This window comes from Rhamphochromis longiceps, linkage group LG4 (genome assembly GCF_057381845.1).
Source record: "Rhamphochromis longiceps isolate RC_006_pf linkage group LG4, R_longiceps_female_GT1.1, whole genome shotgun sequence".
In the NCBI taxonomy this organism is placed as follows: domain Eukaryota; kingdom Metazoa; phylum Chordata; class Actinopteri; order Cichliformes; family Cichlidae; genus Rhamphochromis; species Rhamphochromis longiceps.
In genome coordinates this window covers 30,008,523-30,029,675 of record NC_140560.1, presented here as the reverse complement: position 1 = coordinate 30,029,675, position 21,153 = coordinate 30,008,523, and the positions used below count along the sequence as shown (strand labels likewise).

The following is a 21,153-nucleotide window of genomic DNA, read 5'->3' as shown; positions in this document are numbered from 1 at the left end:
CAGCTTCATTGCCCAATGATATTGATCATTGGGCAGGTGGTGCCTTTAGTGCACTTGTATGTAGTTCCATGCACTTAATTGTGCCCATTTGCCAAAACATGCTGTTCCAGAAACAAAGGATTAAAAACCCAACAATGGGTTAACAGAGCCAAATACTGTCAAGCCTTGCATTGCTGTGATAGTAGAGATGAAGAAAAGATTATTAACAGGCTCCACTGTGTACAGGACTTTTGTGCTTAAGTATTTTCATGAAAAAATCAGTGTTTTTTTCCTTTCTTTGTTTTTTCTTGTGTTGTTTTGATAGTGGTGTCTGTGTTCAAAATTTACTTGTTTATGTCTGTTTGTCAGTTTTTAATAGAACCACCAGAGGGCAAAATTTCTTTCCTGAAACATTTTAAAGCTCATGTACAACTATTGGCCCTTTGTGTATAGAATGTATGTTAATATTTTGTGATTGATAAAACATGACTGATGTTGATTGCAGAGTCTCATCTTGCGCAATGGCACCAGAAAATGTATTTCCTGGCTCTAACTATAAGACGTAACGCAAAGTTGGATGAGATCAGAAGGGGGTGGGGAGGATGAGAATGACCCGACATCTAGAGAGGAAGAAGGTCACTAAACACATTTTCCCACCCAGTCCTGCCAAACACACACACATAGACGCACACACAAATGCAGGCCCACCCTGTAGTGTTTTGTGTGCCAGATGAGGGCGTGATACATGACTGTTGTCACTGCTTCCTTCACTACCTCAGCACTTGAAGAGCACAGCAACTGCACTGAAATATACTGATCACTAAAGAGACAGTGAAACACTGACTAGAGCAAAAAGCAAGACCATCTGCCTTACACACAAGTGAAAAGGGTGTTTAATCAAATAGCTGCAAAGGTGAAAGGGTAATTTCACAAGAATGGTACTGTATTTACAAGTCATAGTAAGCATACAACTGTAGATTTATTGGTTTAAAATATAAAAAATAAAAATGCATACAGTTCATGGCATGAGAGCAGGCAGGATGTACTTTCACAGTAAGTCCATGAAGTCCTGACAATAGCAGAAATACATAAGAGTATATAAATACACATTTTTGTTCTAAATCTGAAAGCACTTATAGTGGCTTTATTGTCATTCAGGGCTAAAGATAAGACTTTTATCTTTTTGTCATTGTTCAGTGTTTGTCACAATTCTGTGCAGGCAACTTAAAATGTCTTTTGTCTGGAGGGAGATACGATTTTCTTTTAACCAGCTTCTCATCACATGAGTATGAAGATTACTTACAGTTAATAAAAACAGGCCTCGACCCTTTGAACAATTTGTGTGCTGTGACTTGAATAACTAGATCCATGCATATGGTTAACTTCTTCTCCTCCCTACACATACACACTATTGAGTGTTTAGGACCTTTGTCAAAGATCAGATATGAACATCTTTCTCCTTTTCAGAATTAAAAATCATTTAGTTTCTAAATGCTGTCTTCATAAATATATTTTATATTTTTAGGCTCAAAGTTTAACAGCAAGAAAACTAACAAAACATTGTCTATGAATGCAAAAGCAGCTCAGTAATAAACTTTACCTTGTCTTTCATCAGCCCGAGTGTCTTGCATAAAACAAAGTGTCAATACAAATTTTGTTTCTACTTTTACAAGCTCCGGAGCTTTCGTCAGGCTAATCACAAATATTGGGTTCTCCAGTATAAATGAAATACTGTGAGCAAACAAGAGATGACCAATGCTTCAAGCAACGGCCAACTCTAGTGTCAAGTGGTTTAAAACAAAACATTTTTGTCACAGTAAATGAGATACAGTATAGTACAGAACATAGTTTCTGACAGTGTTTGTCTGTATTAAGAAGTATGTCACCTAAGAGAAACAGCTGTGATGCCACAGAACACTATCTCTGAGATAGTGCCAACTATGTCTATGTGGCTAATTTAAGTTGTGAAGTGCAGAAGATCTAAAGATTCAGTCTCTGCTGAGATGAAAGTGTATGAGCAGTCTGTAAACAAGGTTAGGGGAAAAGAGAGAACATAGCTGAGCAGAGATTTTAGGTTATCAGGAGTTGCCATCCCCATTTTTGGTCTTAAGTACCACCAGGCTAACCATGACAGGGATCAGGCAGATGGGCGTGATGACCAAAGCAAACATGATGGCAGGTGGTGGGTCACTTAGCTCATCTGTGGGACAATCCTTGAAAAAAAGGGAATGAATGTCCAAAAAGGTCTGTTCCACCACACGGTTGGGCCATGGGATGAAGTATAAGTCACATATGTCTTCTGTACACATGCTTAGGTTGCTGTACCAACTGAATAGAAGGAGAACATGAAAAGTAAATTAGAAATTGGCATTTAAACAAAAAACATTCATTTTAAATATAAATGCACCCTACTTACCTGTTTACCTTACTCCAAACGCACCAGTCGGTTTCGTTCAGTGATGCCATTGCAAGCTTAAAACTTTGCACACAGTAAACAGCAAACATGTCGGAGAGGCAGCCCATTCCATCTGACTCATCTTCACAAACTACAGAGCAGAAGAGAAGAATCAACAACAACAAAAAAGGGGGGAAAGGGAAAAAGAAAGTGGCTTTAAAAATGAGTTGTACATAAAACAACTTCTGCAAGACTCCCTTTATCAAATTATATATGAAGATATATGATTATGTATGTTTAGAAGGTTATGCCACTTACCAAACTGTCCAGTGGCATCTGAAAGAGAAGAAAAAACACTTTTTAGCTTAAAAACATGTACATGAAGCAGTAAGTCTCTCCAAATCTGCCATGTAAGCCCTTCCTAATTCAGTTCATTAAAAAACGCATCTGTCCAAGCAAATCGGAGTACCATGGGAATTTTTAGTCTACTTTAGATAATGAATTCTTTCCACATCTCTAGCACAGAGGCAGGCACTTTCATATATAAAAGGGAGACCACACACTCACCGAAGAGAAAGGAGAGGAATAACCCTATGAAACCAAGTGCTCCCTTCATGTCAGAAAAAATGAATAAAGGTGTGTTTTCCCCAGCGTACAACCATGTATAAAAAACCAAAACTTCTTAGACTTCGCACAGCGAGGCATAACAGGAAACCCGACAGGATGGAAGAGAAGCAGTGCAATCTTCGGTTACCAGATGTCCAAACAATGTTACCCGCGGTTACCAGATGTTCTTCGAAGATCTGTCTGATGGCCCTGCGCCTTGGCAGCAGCTCTCCCCCTCTCTAACACACGTTTCTTTAAAAATTTCTTCCGCTTTTAAAGGGGTGGAGGCAACAAAGATTGTCCTCTCCATTCTCCCAAATAAAAGGGAGCACACCCAAGCTGGGGCTGGACTCACATCTGAAAACCCTTTACTCTTTAACTCTTGTTCTGCTTTTTAGTCTCAGTTTCTCACAGTCGAAGGCCTGGCCAGCTCACAGCATGTGATTTATTTGCCTTTTGGGCTGCCTCTGCCAAATAGGAAACATAAGTAAACATTTAGGACTTAGCGTTTCGGGGTGGATGTAATCATGACTCTGCAGGGTGTGCTCTGCAGACAGCCATGATTTCATATTTAGGTTAATTTGACCAAACCTGGAAAGAGTTGTTTGTCAGAGTTGACCAGCTGTTTAAAGGGCCAACTATCGTTACGCGTGCATGCTAGTAGGAAAACATTCTGTAATTAACGCTACAAGTACGGGAAATCTTGCTCATGTGTGTGATACATCTGGAAGATAGTTTCTCACTGTCCCTACTCACCACTTAAAAAAAAAAAATTGTGTGCAAGAGAGGTGCTTTCACTGATTGAATTAAAAATGAAATCTATGGTTTAGGGTTTCTCACAACCAGCTTGTTAATTTATGACACTAAATCCATATGTTCGGCCTCTCACAACATCTGTTTGCCAAGCAACCTTTTGATTTAGTAATGACATCAGGAAATGTGTTCTCTTTTTTTTTCCAGCGGGTGGGGGGCTCAGAGTTGAGAGCACTGGCAGGGGGAGGAGGGGGACAGTCGGGGGATACAGGAAAAAAGGAAAAAAAGGAAGGCACAGGATGAGGAACAGTGAAAGGGGCACTGCTCCAATGTTCTAGTTGTTTCACAACTCAGAGTTCATGCGTTGATCACAGACGTTGCGTGGGGTGAATGACGAACAAATTTAGGAAGTCGAGCCAGGTGGGGGCTGCTCGTGATGAGGTTTCAGTTAACCTCCAACCCCAAACCATTACGGGCCTCATGTCCACTGACGTTGACCCCTTACTGGTAGAGACCTCCCCAGGAGTTTGTCTTGGATTCTCATGGTAATACACAAGGACAAATCTTGGCAGAAAAAAGGATCCCTGAGTTCTGCTTTTCTGGTTTGTCAGTTCCAGACCAGGCAAATAAGTTTAGAAATGTAATCCAAAGCAATTCCTCAGAGGACACAATTACATAAACCCTATTTGGAACTGTAAAAATACAAAATCTAGGACATATAGACATAGATGTATAGCTGTCAGTCTATAATAAAGTGACAGAGAAAATGTATGCACTTACTAAGAGTCATCATCCTGTCTGTTGAGTTAAACTCTGCAAAGAAAGGGTATCAGTTAGTGAGCAGTCATGCATGAATTTTGTTTCTTCCTTGGTTTGTTGCTTATTTCTGTAAATGTACTTACCTACTGTTACTGTCGGACGCACAGTTACCTTTTCTTCACTTTGACATACCACTGCTGTGCTTGCTGTAATAAGAGGAATAAAATAAAGACCTGAACACTGGAATATAACTGTTGATTTAAAACACCACAATATTTTATACGTGCAAATAATCTTCTATATGTAGTTTGCAGGCCTGACTGGGGCAGTAAAGGAAATAACATGCCATGGTGAATGAACAAATGAGTGCATCCTCCCTTTGTCTAGCCCTTTTCTAGGGAAATCTTAATGTGTTCAACTCAAAAGCTCATCCCATGTGATCACGGTCTTATTGCGCGAAATAAATAAGTAATTGACTGAAATATTTTATTTATTAAAGACTCGTGACAACTGCATTTAAAAAAAATGCAACAAGATTCATAAAAATATCCTCCTAAAGTAAAAAAAAACTGATCCAAGACAAATCAGTTGTCTTGGGCTGATCACAATTACTCTGTGACCCTTAATCCAAACTGTTTCAGTGTAAAACTCAGTCATGGCATTGACTAAACTCCTTACTAAAATCTACTAATTACTAAAAGTTTTCTTTGAATTCTTACTGAGAGGTGAGTTCTTGGAAAAGTTAAAAGATTAAGTCAGAATAATAAAAATTAGGATAGCATAAAGCCTTTACTTACCCCAGATGAAAAAAGGCATAAAAACTCTGAAATACATAACTAAGAATCTGGTGAGTGTCATTTTGCCTAATGTTCTTCTCCTCTTCCCTGATGGGTAAGAATTACATATCTCAACCTTTTGCAGGAAGGCTGTGTAAAGCAACAGGAAGCCCTCATTTCCTAGTAGGGGCGGACTCACCAAATGGGGCAAAGAGCCTCTGATAAAGTTAGGACTATTGCGGCCCATTGGTGCAGGACTACCAATCTCTCTCTCTCTTCATCTATTTCCTTAGTTTGTCCCACCCTCTGTTTTCAGGGGCCACACTTTGTCCTGTTTTTCTCTTCCCCACTTTCTGCCTCTTTATTTATCATTGCAAGCAGAATTTTATTGCAAACATGGTTTCCAGCTGCAGGAGTTTCTGATCAAATGCAAGCTATGTTAGACTGACAGGATACATGCTGCTGACAAGTCGCTTTTCATGTCTTGCATAAATAAAGATTTAGAGAAGTAAATGTTTTAAGTCAATTATTTTTAGGAGAAACACACAGGGTTGCAAATCACAAAGAAGAGATACTTTTTTAGCTTATTGTTCAGAAATATCAGACAAAGTTTTAATGAATCTACAGTTAATCTACATTTTTTTAGGTTATAGATTCATATTTCATTACTGTGGAGCAACTGACTAACCGTGGGTAAAGAATATCTATCTATCTCAATAAACCTCTGTGGTAAAGAGAGGTGGCTGGAATATCCAGTATGAAATTGATGCGCGTCACTGAGGGATGAGTACTCTTTTTCAGCTGCTAGGCTTGGAAGAAATCCAAGTAGCAGAGGCCAAAATTGCTTCCACATTTCATTTCAGTTAAAAGAGGCCACTGTTTTACATGTAATGGACTGAACTTTAAAAATCCAGCATATAGAAGCTTAAATATTGAACTTGGAGTGTGAACGAAGTGGAGCACGAAGCATATTTGAAATGTAAGTAAGTAAACATTTACTTTGACACGTGTTCTACAAAAATGAATGCTTCTACAGTCACTCGCTATTTCAAATGGCTTTCGAAGTCTCTGTTTTATTAGCTACTTTGTAAACCTTTTCATCTCCAAGGCTTTGTCACAGATCATAAAGCCTGCAGCATATCTGAAGAAATGTATCCCAAATAGAGATGCCAAGATCAACACGCGCAGTTTACGTGATACAGAATTAAAAACTTCCTGCTGATAACAGTGTCCTAAGCTCATCTTCCTCTGTGTGTTTGCTTGTTTGACAGTTTAGTATCAACATGGCAGTGGCTACTTCAAATATCACTGTGGATATGGCAAACAAACTGTATCTGAGATACTTTATGCTCACTGAATGCATAAATCATAAGCAGGCATGCGTGCCACAAACAGCACAGCCAGGGAACAGAGGGGATCAACGACAACAGCAATCAGACAGAAACACAACGGGTCTGTTAAGGCGATATAAAGTTTCATTTCTCTTAATCCTACTTTGATGTGTACATATGAGTTCATGTGGCGTCCTTCCAATAAAAAAACAGCTAAACAGCACCATCTTGTGTCTTGCAGGTGAATAATTACTGCGTCTGCTTTTGGGGATTTTTTTGTAATATCTTACAAGTAATAAACTATAAAATGAAATAAATGGGAGCTATAAATAAAATACCCTGAGGGTAAATATTTTTAAATATATTTGTATACTTTGTATTTTACTTTTTTCTTTGTGTTATATCCTGAGGGGATGTGTTAAAATTCCTCCCGTGGAGAGCACACACAACATCGACCATATTTATCAAAGCAGTACTTTCAAGGACTTTTATTTATAGCAAACCACTACTCGATTGCCTGCACTTTCAGCTTCTTATTTGGCATTAAGTACACACACTAATTGTTTTATATTTGATTGAACGTAAATATTTGGATCTATTTAAAGTGATTGTAGCAGATTAACTGATTATCTCTGATTTTAATTTTATACACAAATCAGAATCACTGCCTCCATAGTAATGTGACTATTGGTAATTTATCGTAATTACTTATAGTGTTAGGAGTTAGCTTGTGTACATTAAATCAAATCAAGCCAGAAAATCGCATGAGATCAACTGTTACCACGTGAACCCTACGTCCGGTTTATGTGTGATGTGTTAAATTAAACATTTCCCTTCGAAAGGGGTGTGACGTTTGGCTACTTACACATATGCAAAGATTTAAACCAATCTGCTTCATACAGAGGTTAATATACTTCTCTGTAAATTCAAGTCATTATGCTTTCTCATATCGCTGCTCGTCAAATCAAAGTCCATCGAAAACATCATTCGATTGTGTTTTCAGCTTGCTTGCAGCAGCTTGCTGTATAGTGGGTTTTACGTGGGTTAAGTGACAGCATCAGTGGCGTGAATCCCTTCATCCAACCCTCTATCTTTGTGTGTCGGGCTCCCCCTGGAGGAGAAGAGCTGAACAGCAGCTGAATTGGTTTCCATTTGACCCCAGTACATTGGAATGTCCGGAAACTGTGTTCCAGTGTCCAAGTATTTATTATTTTTAATTCGTAGGCTAGACAGTTACTTCAGCTCTGTGGGCAGGCTGAATTAATGCATCCGTTTTCAGGTTCTGTGAGAAGTTTATTTTGCGTTTATTTTTTTTTAATTTTATATATATATATATAATTAAATACCCGATACTCCTATAAAACTACGTGTATTCATAATGTGTATTTAGGCCATTTTATTCTTTTGCTCCTATAGAGTGGAGCTATATTTAAGATTATGTGATTGCACTTGCTCTACTATCAAAACCCACAGAGTGATCTGCCTTCACGCATTTAGATGGCGATCTAGCACTCCGGACAGTTGCATCAGTTCCTGTGTATGCGTGTAAATGGCTGTGCTGCGGCTGCTGCACGCTACTTTTTATTCCCAGGACGCAGAATAGTAATAAATCCTCCTCTGCTTGGAAAGGCTGTGATCATAATATAGACGTCACCCTCCTGCTCGAGTGGATCAACCAAGCCAAGTGCGCAGTTATTTGTAAGGTACAACAACAACAACCTCCAGCACCATGCCCATGGATAGAGATTTCTCGGAGATCCCCTCGCTGCGCGGAGATGATAACTGCGTCAGAGCCATAGCAAACACAGCCTTGAATTGCTCCGGATCTCTCTACTAAAAAAAAAAAAACGAGAGAGAGAGAGAGAAAACAGAAAGGGACTTGGTCGCGTTGCGGGCTGTTGTCGCAACAAATAGGACACGAGACGTGGATTTAAAGGTATTTAATAACTGCGACACTGGATGTGGAGATCTTGACGTGCACACCCGAGCGCTAGTGTAACGTGCCGTCATTGTGCTGTTCGGTCGCACGTCTTTAGAGTGTTCTACATTTAAATGGGTACTGTGTAGCTCTCTTGGCACGGGGCTGCACTTACAGGACGTCGCGGACTTCATAGCTTCATGTGTCTGAAACGTGTGCACGTCTCGTAGCCCCCAAAAATCAAGTGCAGCAGTTTCCCCGAGCTCAGTTTTACCTTCGTATTTATTTTTAATTCCGTTTGAGTTCAGACGGGGAAGTTGATGTTCAGCGTGGCGATTATGAAACACAGAAAAACTGTACTACGCACTTTTCTATTCTGCTTTTCTGAAGTGGCACGCCCACTCCTGTGCAATGTGGATGCCCCGTGCTATTAAATTCATGTGCTGTATTCATAGATGCGCACACTGTCGCGCTGTATGCGCATAATTCAGTCAATTTCCCCCAAGTTTTGCAAAAAGAGCAGAAGCAGTCTACCAGAAAAAGGCCCGTAAAGCACTCGAGGAGGCTTTTTTTTTTTTTTTTTTGCATTAGACGTCTGTTTTGTTTTGCTAACAGATGGGGGCACTCTTTCAGAGAGACCATCGGCGAGGCGAATGGGGAAATGGGGGTTGTGAGAAACAGAGGGCGATAGTAAGCCCATTAGTACTATAATAAGGTAACTGAAATGGACTGCAGCCATATTACATCAAAACTACTGCCTATAATAGATTTAATGTAATTAGTGAAAGTAGTTACTGTGGCAGAAAACATGAAAACAAGCCTAAGTTTACAAACGTAACTTATCTGAATATGAAAGTGGAATGTTTTGAAGTTGGGCCTGTTTGTCATATGCGTTCCTTTTATTTTTAAACAGTCATGGAGGAAAGTGCTGCAGCAGCCCCTGGCACCGGTGTTGCCCCATCACTTCCAAGACCTCAGTCTTCCTCCTTTATCCCTTCTCGCAGCATGCTGGAGTGGAGACGGAGGGTCAAGTCTGAGTATATGCGCCTTCGCCAGGTCAAACGCCTTAAAAAAGCAGAAGAGGTCAAAGTGAGTCACATTGACGTCACACAAGTTCAATTCAGATGTTCAGGGGTTTTTTTCAGGGTCTGTGAATGAAGATAAGGTCGTAGCTAAATTTGGCACAAGACATCTTTTCTCTTGTGCAATCAGGGTTTTGTGCAATGGTCTCTAACAAATAAAGAGCAAAGCTTAATTTGCATGTGTGACACTGGTGTGTCTTTTGTATGCAGTTCTCAATGCGTATGTTATGTTAATAGTGTGTATGTCTTGGTCCTTTTTTCTCTTTTTTTTTTCTAGACCCTTTTCATGTCTAACAGGCAAAAGATTGAGCAACAGACAAATATCCTAAACACAGAATGGTCCAAGCTCCGGATTCAGTCCATCCCTCTGTCAACCGCTAATGGGGGTCTGGCCACGAAAAAGGTGGGTGGGTGGTCTGTCAGAGAGAGATGGAGAAATTATGGGGCGCTGATCTAGCTTTAGTAAAGCAGGCATCCCTTATGCTGTAATGCAGTGTCCAGGGTTTGAAACCGCTCATTCCCTTCTGTCACCTTTCTTGTCTTTTCTCCACTGTCCTATCACAATAAAGGCTAAAAGCCCCCCAAAATATGCAAAAAAGAGAGCGATGGAGACTATTAAGACAATGGCTGGACACATGATTTGTACTATTATCTGAACCTTGCGGTACATCTTCTTATTCCTGTCCAAGATGCTCTGGCTAAGCTAGAAGTTCAATATATTTTTATAATGTGAATGTGTTGTGAGGAAATCCCTTCTTGAACATCATGTTGAGATCTCCTCATGCCTCCCAATCTTCTATACCGATTCCCAACTGGATGGGAAAGAGACGTGTGGTAGAAGTGGATCGCATGACAGTCTAACAGTCTGCGGCCTTGTGGGAGCTTATAATACATACAGCCTGATGGTGTAACCACATCTTTCTCCTCCCGCATGCTGTCACGGTCGGCTGTATTGTGTTAACTGGTTTTATTCCCCCTGCTCAGAGTTAAGCAGCAAGTGTGTAGTTATAAAACGGCCGAGTGCTGCAGCATATTGTTCTGGGATCTGGTGATTCTCAAGCCACCTCTGGTTATCTTACAGGTGTGTACAGTGGAGTTTGGCTTCCCAGGATTCAAAACTCAAGCCATTGCCATGAGACCACTGTCAACAGTAGCTGGAATCCCCTTTATGTACTCCTGGTCCCCTCTGCAGCACAACTTTATGGTATAAATAAAACACAATTGTCATTGATACAGTTACAGTGTCATATCACCCTTAGAGCACCCTGAATATAATGTGTTACTAATTCATCTGATTCTAGTTATGAGTTAAATGGAAACTGATAATGTTCTGCTCTTTTCTTATTAAATTCTCTTTTCATGGAACTTTTAGGGCAGCTGAATAAACTCAGGAACATATGTTATCGAGCTATAACATAGGAGTTTGTTCCACAGAAGTTACATTTTGAAAAACATATCCAAAAAACGGGGGTATGCTCACAGAACTCTCTTACAACAGAACTTTTCATTTATTTTTTTCAGTCAGGCCGTGAATAAATTTCTGCTAACAAGTGTGATTGTCTATTGCTTTTACAGTTTTGGTCCCTCTGAAGCATCTGCAGTTAGAGACTTGTTTTAACCAAAGTTTGTATGTTCTAGGTGGAGGATGAAACGTTCCTCCACAACATCCCTTACATGGGCGATGAAGTGCTGGAGCAAGACGAGGCTTTCCTGGAAGAACTGATTGACAACTATGACGGTGTTCATGGTGACAGAGGTTTGTGTTGAATATTATATGTCCCTGCAAACAAGAGACATATTAAAGGAAATGCAGCATCAAGTGTCTTAGTAAGGTAATGGGTCACCTCGTACCAACAGAACAGCTTCAGTGTATATTGTCAGTGATTTTCTTTGAAAATCTTTGAAACTCTGCTGGTGGAATTGGATGTAATTCTTCAAATTCTTCAATTCTTTCCTCTGATTGTTTTTGATTGGGGTGGGGAGTACTGTCTGATATGTTGGTCCAAAAATCTCCAGTAGGTGTTAAGTTGAAATTTGGCGATTTTAAGATTTGCATCCTTTTCGTACTTCACTAATCAAACAGTTCAGTGGATAGGATAAAAGGGATAGCATAGAACAACTGAATTTTGATTTTCAATGATCCTGCACTTTTTAAAACCAAATAGACTTTTTGCCTTCTTAATAAAAAAGTCAAGAATCACACATTTAATTGGTGATAACTGTCGGTATGACATCTCGATTGTGTTCCAGAGGGAGGGTTCATCAGTGATGAGATATTTAAAGAGTTAGTGGACGCCCTGAGCCAGTATTCTGACCACGAGGAGGACGAAGAAGAGGAGGCCTCAGCAGGAACTGTTGGGGACATGGCAGGGAAGAAAGAAGAAGAGAGGGTGATGAGGAGGAGCTCAGTGGAGGGCTCGGAAGAGAACAAAGCTGGATCTTTGGCATTTGTCAGGAGGAAGAGGAGAAGCACTACTGAGGGTGAGTCTTCAGCTTGGCGCATTTGTGTTTTCAGATGATGAGAACAAGAAAAGTACAGGCTCATGCTGTTCGTGTCATTGCACTGCACACCTGCCACAAGGTCGCCCTGCCACAGCAGCTCTTGAGCTGACGTTGTTTGCCTTAAAGCTGCCTCTGTGTCCCTACTGTGTGTGAGTGAACCCATTTGTCCTTTACACTGATATGGCCCAGCTCTAATTACAGAACTGAATGACCTCATGCACCGAGCTTTATGGAAAACTAGGCTATATACACACTTAGTGACAGTTCATTTGAAGCACACCTGGGCACACTGTCATTTAGAGACTGATTCACAAATACATGTGTAGAAGATGGGAACGTGAATCAAAGATAATGGTAAAAGAGATGTACAGTGTTCTTATTACATCATTTTTTTCTCTTTTATCATGTTTTTTTTTTTACCAAGTGACCTTGAGAATTGAAGGAACTTTACCATTACAACAGAACATATTGCATAACCTTTGTTTGTGAGTGTGTATCAAAACCTGATGTCTGGACAAACCTGGGTGATTCACATCACATGTCTCCCACAGTGAAGGACATGTCCAGCAGCAAGAAGATCCCCAATGATAAGATATTTACAGCGATCGCCTCAATGTTCCCCTACAAAGGCACCACAGAGGAGCTGAAGGAAAAGTAAGAAAAGTGTAGTCTATCCGGGGATCTGTACGCACAATGCCGGGCAGTCTGTTGCTTAGTGTTCACCATGGAGACGAAAGCTGTCAGAGAGGAAAGTAATAATAGTCGCTCCCTGTCAGGCTCTCCAACTCAAAGGGGTAGTTACATCAGCATCTGAAAGAGCTGTGCTCAGAAAGAAAAAAATCTTCATCTTTGTCCAGCACTGTTTCACTAAGTTAAATGAGCGTCAATAGTGAACCACAAAGAAGTGACACATCCCGCTGAAACTTTTCATATGTCCTCCACAGGTACAAGGACCTCTTGGAGCCGCCAAGTCCAGTGAAGCTACCCCCTCTCTGCACCCCCAACCTAGACGGACCTTTTGCAAAGTCTGTGCAGAGAGAGCAGTCGTTACACTCCTTCCACACACTCTTCTGCAGACGCTGCTTCAAATACGACTGTTTCCTCCACCGTAATAGCTTCTTATATATTCTTTCAAAGTTTGAAATGTATATATTAAGATTATAGTGTTCCTTCTGAGTTTTGAGGGTAATATATTTATTATTTCTGAGTCTTTTGTTTTTTTTTCCATGAAGCTGCTACTAATAACCACATAATGAAAAACAGGGGTCAAAAATTTTTCTTTCTGTTGATGAAGCTTTTCATGCTACACCCAATGTTTACAAGAGGAAGAATAAGGAGATGCGCATGGAGACTGAGCCATGCGGTGTAGACTGCTTTCTGTTACAGGTATGCCCACAGTTGTTTAACTGATGCATTCATGCATTCTCTACACATTAGAACTCCCTATGTTTTCCTCCTGATCATATTTTAAATGTTCTACGTCTTTTCTCTTGTGAAGAAAGGGGCTAAAGAGTTTGTGGATCAGAATATGTTGCGGTCACAGAAGTCTCGGAGGCGACGGAGGCAGCCCCGTCCAACCAGTTCCAGCTGCCCTGGACCATCTGGCTCTGCTGAAGAACCCAACAGTGACCATGAAACCACCTCCTCCTCAGGTGGGGCACCTTCTCAAAATGTCACTTACTCTTGAATGAATGAATGAATTTAAAAAAATCAGTTCATGTGTTCTTCTTTCTGGTAGCAAAAGGCTTTCTTCATTATGAGTTCATGCAGTATAGATAGTGTATATATTTTAATTCGTTTCTGAGATCCACCCCCCAGAAGGCTGTCCACCCTGTCTAACCCTCTTAAGGAAAGTGAAATTTGGCTAGAGATGACAGCTTTCAAGCCACATCCTCTCTCCTTTCCTTCCCTCTTCAATCTCCTCCTAGTATCAGCTCTTTCTTGCCAAGAAAAATAAACTAGCCATTAGTTTTGCATGCTTCAGCCTCAACATAAACACATTGTTCCCTCTCCACCTCACTACTTTTACTGCACTATATTCTTTCACATTTCTACTGATTTCTTCATGCAGAGAGCAAGAGGAAGGAAATAAGCGCACACACCCCTGGCTGTTTTTCTTTCTCTTATTCATTCTCAGGTTGTTGCTGATTTCTATCAGTTCCTTACCAGAAGCCTGTGTTAGTTTTGGAAACTCCTGGTACTCAGGCAGTGACTCAGCAGAGTGTCCCACATGTGTTGGGATAATGTGGAAAAAGCAGATTGTTGAGCAGATTAATAAAGACACTCAGCGCTGGAGCATGTGGCCACAGTAATGCTCCATGCAGTCTGTTGCCTGGCAACATGCGCTGTCTTGAATTGTGGAGGCACGAGCATCATTGTTGGATATCCAAAACCCCAATCAAAACTCACAGTCCCTTTTGTGTCCATTTATATACAAAGACGGCTTCTAGAAACAGCAGCTTTTATGTTTGTGCAAGGTTAGAGCACCTTTTATTGCATGATTGCGGATAAAAGCTGTCACAAACTTTGCCAAGACCAAGTAATTTAAAAAGTGCTTGCTTGTTCAGATACGTGTTGAGTAAAAAAAAAATGTGACAAAATGCTTTCCAGCTAAATCCCCAAAATATGTTTGTGTATGTCTGTGTGTAAAAAAGAGGGGAATTCACGGTGCCAGACTCCCACCAAGCTGCGTCCAGGAGATGATGACGGGGAGCAGCAGGCGTGCTGTGTCGTCCAGTGGAGTGGAGCAGAGGAGTCACTTTTCCGGGTGCTACACGGCACATACTTCAACAACTTCTGCTCTATTGCTCGCCTCATCGGTACAAAGAACTGCAAGGAGGTAAAACATACAGGCACATACAGGTGTTCACTTGTTTTGGTTTGAAAGTTAGTGTTAAAACTACTAAATATTAGTCACCACTAATAATTGCACTTTATTTCAGCTTTATCTTCGTTCTGTGTCCAGATAGGATAGCTACATTAACCGCAGTGTACCGGTAATTAGATTTCAAACTATGTAGTTGAGAGTTTATAACATGTTTTACCTGTAGCAGCAAATGTAGCCTGGAGACATGAAGCCTCAAGCAGAAGTGAGGAGCAGTGCACAGAGATTTCTTGCTAACTCTGTGCCTTTGATTTCCTTTTCAAACTTGCCTTTAGAGCAGCTTGACTCAACTGACATCATTTTATACATTTTGCACAGCCCCATCATAACTCACAAATAGCTTTGTTAAACAGTTTCAGTCATATGAACCAATGCACCAGTAAACAGACATTAAAATGTAGCTTGCTTTATAATGACAGTACAGATGCTTTCATAAGAAAATGCAAGGAAGTATAAGTAAAACAGTTCTTAACCTCTTTGTAGACTACAAAACAAAAAAGAAAAAGAGAATCTCAGTTGTGCCTCAGTTGTGCCTGATTACCTCTCACATCTGTTGTTTACTAACTATACTAACTATGAAGTGTGTTTTTTGTAGTCTATGAACTCAACTAAAACTCTCTAAAACTGATTCATAGTTGTTTTTGAAATAAAGTACAAACCATACTTGCGCTGCTGATTTCTGTTGCGTCAGTCCAAGTATAATAACGTGCATCCGGTGCTTGTGGTTTTATGGTGTGGATAATTGGACTTACTACAGAGAGAATTGCATATGGCACCATAAAGAGGAATGCCAACCAGATGTGACGTCTCTCATTTTCCCTCATGATGCAGTTGTTCAGACATTCCCAGCTTCCCTTGGGCTGTGCATGAGAGTGCTCTGTTGGGAACATTTTGCTATTTTAAAAAATTAGATTTCAAAAGTTTTTATAGTTGTGCATTTATTTAAAAAGCGTCACCCTTGATATCCAACCCTTGTATCCCCTCTTGTTCCATGGCCAAACAAATCTGTACTGGGCTGCTAATATTCTGACTGCCCCACCCACCCACTGCTTCTCTGAGGGGAAATGCTGAAACCAGCTGCATTATGTATGTGTACATCCCAGGAAAGAGGCCAAAACTGGGTTTTAGCAACCAGAAGTGGTTGAGCATGTTTTCACACAGATGCATGTGAATATCTGGTCTCTGCAGTCGGGTTTTAGATAAGCAGCTTGTTTTGAAACTTGGGTGCCTTTGTTACTTTGCACAAAATAATTGCAGAATGTCTTCATAGTTGTTTGCTTGCACGCTGAACTTGCAAGATGATATGTCGTCCACGTCATTGTCATTTCCCAAAGGTCTATGAGTTTGCAGTGAAAGAGGTTCTGATCCATCGTGTTCCTTTGGAAGATGGAGGCATCTCCCCTCAAAAGAAGAAAAGGAAGCATAGGCAAGAACTCAACTGTTATTATCTTTTCTCTGACTTATTGTTTCGTCTTCCGGAATAGGTGTGAAAGAAATTTGAGCTTTTAGCAAAGAGGAATAAAGCTCTCTAATATATTTAATGCATATTACAGGTTGTGGGCAAAGATTCAACTTAAGAAAGGTATGTATAACTAAAAAAAGACATGGTTTTTACTTCATTATGCCTTCTGACATACAACACAGCTTACTGTTCCAGTCTGAGGGCTTTGTCCTCTGTTGTTCCAGATAACTCATCCAATCAAGTGTACAACTATCAGCCATGTGACCACCCCGACCACCCATGTGACAGCTCCTGCCCGTGTGTAATGACCCAAAATTTTTGTGAGAAGTTCTGCCGATGTGAGCATGAGTGTAAGTGTTAACTTTTTTATTCATTTCATCACAATTTGTGGCTTAATTCTACCAAAAACACAATAGCCTGCTTGACCATGCGATGCTCAAAGAAGATTGTTTGTTATAATCACATTTTCCACTGAGAAGCTGTTTGCCAGGCCACAGTAGAGCAGGGCAGCAGAATGTAAAACGATTTTGCAGTAGTCTGGCAGCGGTCAGAGGAGAAATTGTCCTCTGGCAGGGATAGGTGGGTGTCTGCTTCACAGAGAGCTGCATTCACAATGAGCTATTTGCTGCAGCAGCAATGCCCCAGAACTGTGTTTTCTTAAATGGCCACATGGTGGAGAAATGCTTTTTCTGTATGATGCCCTCTGGAGAGTTGATAATAAAGAGAGAGGATAAGATTAAGCAAACATTTTTTTCTGTGGTCTCGGAAGAGGAGTTTTTTCTGCTTGATTTGTTCATCTGTGCTGGTTTAGTCACCTTTTCTCCTCCCATCTCCTGATTACCTCGCCTTTTCCCGTAGCGGCAAAGAGCCGGGGCCAAACAGGAAGCAGGCCCTAGTTCCACATGTGCGTGCATTAAAAACTTGGAGTGAAATAAAAGGGATGTGACAGGCTCTGTGCTTGATATATAACATCGTCTCCTGCGTCAGTATGAGTCAAATAGCTCGAGCTAAACGGCGCTTGATGATACAGAAGTATAAAATCCACTCGTGGTGGGAATGGGAAGCGATAGGCTGCCTTGAGCAGCCTTAGTATGGACAGGTTTTTTCCAAGCATAGGCTATTGGAAAGACATTTCCGTTATTCTTGCTTGAGCCTTCCATTCATCTGCCCTGAGGGTGTTATGTTACACGCCTCAAAATTGTATTTCAGCATGTCTGCCAGCAGAGGTCTCTGATTAATGAACCTCTCAGCATTACTCAACCTCTGAGCTCCTCTTCTGCAACTGTATTTCGAAATTCAGGGTTGTTGTTTTTTATTGAGTTTTTTAATCATAATGATATTTCTTCACATAATGTAGTATATTTCTGGTTTACTGCTAACTTCTTTATAAAACATGTCAGCAATTCCCCTTTCAAAGCAGCTCTGTGTCTAAATGTTGTCTAGGCCAAAACCGCTTCCCAGGCTGCAGGTGTAAGACTCAGTGCAACACTAAACAATGTCCCTGCTACCTGGCTGTAAGAGAATGTGACCCAGATCTTTGCATGACGTGCGGTGCCGCAGACCACTGGGACAGTAAAGTAGTCTCCTGCAAGAACTGTAGCATCCAGAGAGGCCTGAAAAAGGTACACTGGAAGATGTGGCTGTTTAAAATTTTTAAAGAGTGAAATTTAGTGGTATTAAATAACTCAAGTATCATATGGTGTTTTTAGCACCTGCTTTTGGCTCCCTCTGATGTTGCTGGGTGGGGCACGTTCATCAAAGAGCCTGTTCAGAAGAATGAATTCATCTCTGAATACTGCGGAGAGGCAAGTCTGTGCAGTTTAGTCGATTTTATTTTCAAATACATCATCCATGCTGCGTGCTTACAGTGTTATTTTTCCTATATGTGTGCATAAGCAGCTGATCTCTCAGGATGAAGCAGACCGACGTGGAAGGATTTACGACAAATACATGTCTAGCTTCCTTTTCAACTTGAACAACGGCACGTATTCCCCACAGCGTAAAATTCTAAGCCAGGCGTACCACTGCAGTGTATTAAAAAACCCATAACATACTCTGTTTCTCTCTTTAGACTTTGTTGTGGATGCCACACGAAAGGGGAACAAAATCCGCTTTGCAAATCATTCAGTTAATCCCAACTGCTATGCTAAAGGTCAGTGAAGGGGGGGTGGGGGTCACTTTGCTTTACTATATGAATTCAGCAGCTTTATAAGAGTTATTTTGTCTGATGTTATATTCCCTGCCCTTGCAGTGGTGATGGTAAATGGAGACCACCGCATTGGAATATTTGCCAAACGAGCTATCCTTCAAGGAGAGGAGCTCTTCTTTGATTACAGGTAGAGTTGAAGGCCCCTTTGTAATCTCCAGCTTCAAGAGATAATGTATACAAACTCACACTCTTCATACTGTTTCCTCCCACAGATACAGCCAAGCCGATGCCCTCAAATATGTGGGAATAGAGAGGGAGGTAGACTTGTCTTAGCTTCATCGGCTGCCTACCTTCAGAACTGGTCCTTAACTCCTCAGCCACCTACTAATGCTTCTTTCCCCGTCTGCAGCATCACATTTAGCTGACAAATTTCTATCAGCAGTCACCGTCTCTGCCCTCCCTGCTGCACTTCCAAAAATAGAAAGCCCCTCCCTGCTGTTTGCAGGTGCTCATGCGCCACAAACACTGTACCACCTCCTTCAGTGACAGCCATTAGCTCTCCTCCTCATCTGCTCAGACCCATCCGCCTACCTGTAAAACTGTATCAACCAAGCTTAAACTATTTAAAGTGGAAATACTATTAATCCCTATCACTTACTGTACTGAGAGCATCTCAAATTTTTTATTCCATCTCGTCAAAGCAAACAAAGCCGAAATAACCCATAGCACAGTGTGTAACTCTCAGCAGTTTTGTTATTGTACTTATTGACTGGCTTTTCTTTGAGAATTCAGTATGTAATGCAATTTTTTACAGTGTATGTAATGATGGTAAATGAAATGCATGTGACAAACCATCCATTAAACATGTTAGATGCAACATTAGCTTTGGACAGATACTGTTGTTAACGTGCAGTCATGCAGTCATGCAGCTAGCAACTTCATCCATCTTTATGGTAAAATAAGTTATTGTGCATTTATATCACTGTTCTGCAAAAATAGGCAACCAGACGAGAAACCGACTGACTGAATGTAACCTGTAGATGATGGTGAAGAGATCTCATTCTGCTTTTCATTTTAAACATTATCCTATTATTGGTACTCAGACTGGCATGCATACGTCAAGCATTTATCTTTGTGTTTACAACAGCCCGATACTCTCGCATTTTGCCAGGAAAGTAAGTCACAGAGTAGATGTTTCCTTTGCAAATAAATAAGTGCCAAATGATTCCAGGAAGAAAAGTGCTGAAACAACATGGCTGTGTTGCGTAACAAAGCTGTGTTAAAGGTAACCAATGAAGGTTATGACCATTGAAAAAGCAAATTTGTTAGTGTTTGACCAAATATTAAGGCCCCCCACATGTGAATGTAAATGATCCTTTTTCATTTGTTTTTCTTTATTTTTTTATGTCCACACTTGCCGTTTGGTCTGTTCTTCATTTATAAAACATTAAAAGCCCACTTTGAAATGAGATCTTTCTCAATAGAGATGAACAAAATGGAGTTTAATGCTGTGTACAGTGTATGCCTATAAAAATAAAAGTTTAACTTTATACATTAAAGATGCCACCCTAGTCCTTATCTGTGCTAAATGCTCCCTACATTGAAAGCTCGAACAACACATTGATTTCCTTCAAGCTTCATTTATTGAGATGACAGTTTGGCTTTGCTTTGATTTACACAGTTATGGTCATTTACAGTGAAACTATTACAAAACAACCTCGAGCAGAGAGAACAGAAAAATAATCTACACTTCAAGGTGATCAAAACATAACTGTAATCTTAATTTCTAGAATTTGTTCCAGAAGGATTTAGTTTGATGTTGCAGAGAAATCTAACCTGCCTACTCTTCACATGATTTCAGACATGATATCACTGTTCACAGGGTGTCTGCAGATTTTTAAGGCCTTTATAGACACTAAAATCTCTAAGTGCTAACAGAACACAATACACACAAATCACAATTCCTTTATGAGCCTAATTTAAGCCCCTTTAAATCTGCTTTTTTTAATCCTGTAAATTCTGGCATTAATCTGAGCTTCAACTCATTAAACAATGCTCGGAAAGTTTGACATTTTAAATCGTCAGCACATACCCTGTCTTAGATAACATCCAGCTGGCTGACTCCCTCTACTGGACGTTTAACCTACCCATTTCTTTTCCTCCATTATGAGGCTGCAGGATGGTCCCTTCAGGATAAGGTCATGTGATGCCTGTGCAGATAGAAGCCATACTGAACACTGTCTCACTGTACTACTGTTGGTGCACTACAATAAGTGAGCTGAATAGTTGGCATGAGTGCACGTTTGTCATTATTTTAAGATCAGGTTGTATCTTGGTGGGATCAAATGTAAATACACAAACATTAAAACATCAGACCACACAAACAAACGCTCCAGGGACCACATATGAATTAATTAGTGAGGTGCAATAATGTGACACTGCTAATGCTGAATACTTACAGTCCATTTACCAATGAATACAGTGAGATATATACATTTATATGATAAAGAAGTCGACTCTTTGCTAAAAGGCAACAAAGCACATTTGACCCAAGTTT

General features: G+C 40.4%; 2 protein-coding genes across 3 annotated transcripts; one reads left to right on the top strand and one right to left on the bottom strand.

Annotated features, from left to right (window-relative positions):
* Positions 1 to 856: 856 nt before the first annotated feature.
* ramp2 (receptor (G protein-coupled) activity modifying protein 2) lies at positions 857 to 5,515 on the bottom strand. The gene is made up of 6 exons (XM_085404425.1): positions 5,290 to 5,515; positions 4,636 to 4,698; positions 4,514 to 4,546; positions 2,693 to 2,710; positions 2,396 to 2,525; positions 857 to 2,307 (listed from the first exon to the last, which is right to left on the bottom strand). Exons 1-6 carry the CDS (start codon positions 5,513 to 5,515, stop codon positions 2,058 to 2,060), a joined length of 720 nt encoding a protein of 239 aa, XP_085260551.1. The 3' UTR covers positions 857 to 2,057.
* A 2,539-nt stretch (positions 5,516 to 8,054) lies between these two features.
* ezh1 (enhancer of zeste 1 polycomb repressive complex 2 subunit) lies at positions 8,055 to 20,143 on the top strand. 2 transcript variants are annotated; one of them, XM_085404424.1, is made up of 20 exons: positions 8,055 to 8,302; positions 9,431 to 9,606; positions 9,877 to 10,002; positions 10,681 to 10,803; positions 11,238 to 11,355; positions 11,850 to 12,080; positions 12,653 to 12,755; positions 13,046 to 13,209; positions 13,396 to 13,487; positions 13,600 to 13,753; positions 14,756 to 14,940; positions 16,320 to 16,411; positions 16,539 to 16,567; positions 16,672 to 16,797; positions 17,891 to 18,069; positions 18,157 to 18,252; positions 18,347 to 18,428; positions 18,519 to 18,599; positions 18,699 to 18,783; positions 18,869 to 20,143. In XM_085404424.1, the coding sequence occupies exons 2-20, from the start codon at positions 9,433 to 9,435 to the stop codon at positions 18,927 to 18,929; spliced, it is 2,301 nt and encodes a 766-aa protein (XP_085260550.1). In that variant the 5' UTR covers positions 8,055 to 8,302; positions 9,431 to 9,432; the 3' UTR covers positions 18,930 to 20,143. The 2 variants fall into 2 exon arrangements, with proteins under 2 accessions (XP_085260550.1, XP_085260549.1); XM_085404423.1 differs by having other exon boundaries at positions 8,056 to 8,535.
* The last annotated feature ends 1,010 nt before the right edge of the window (positions 20,144 to 21,153 follow it).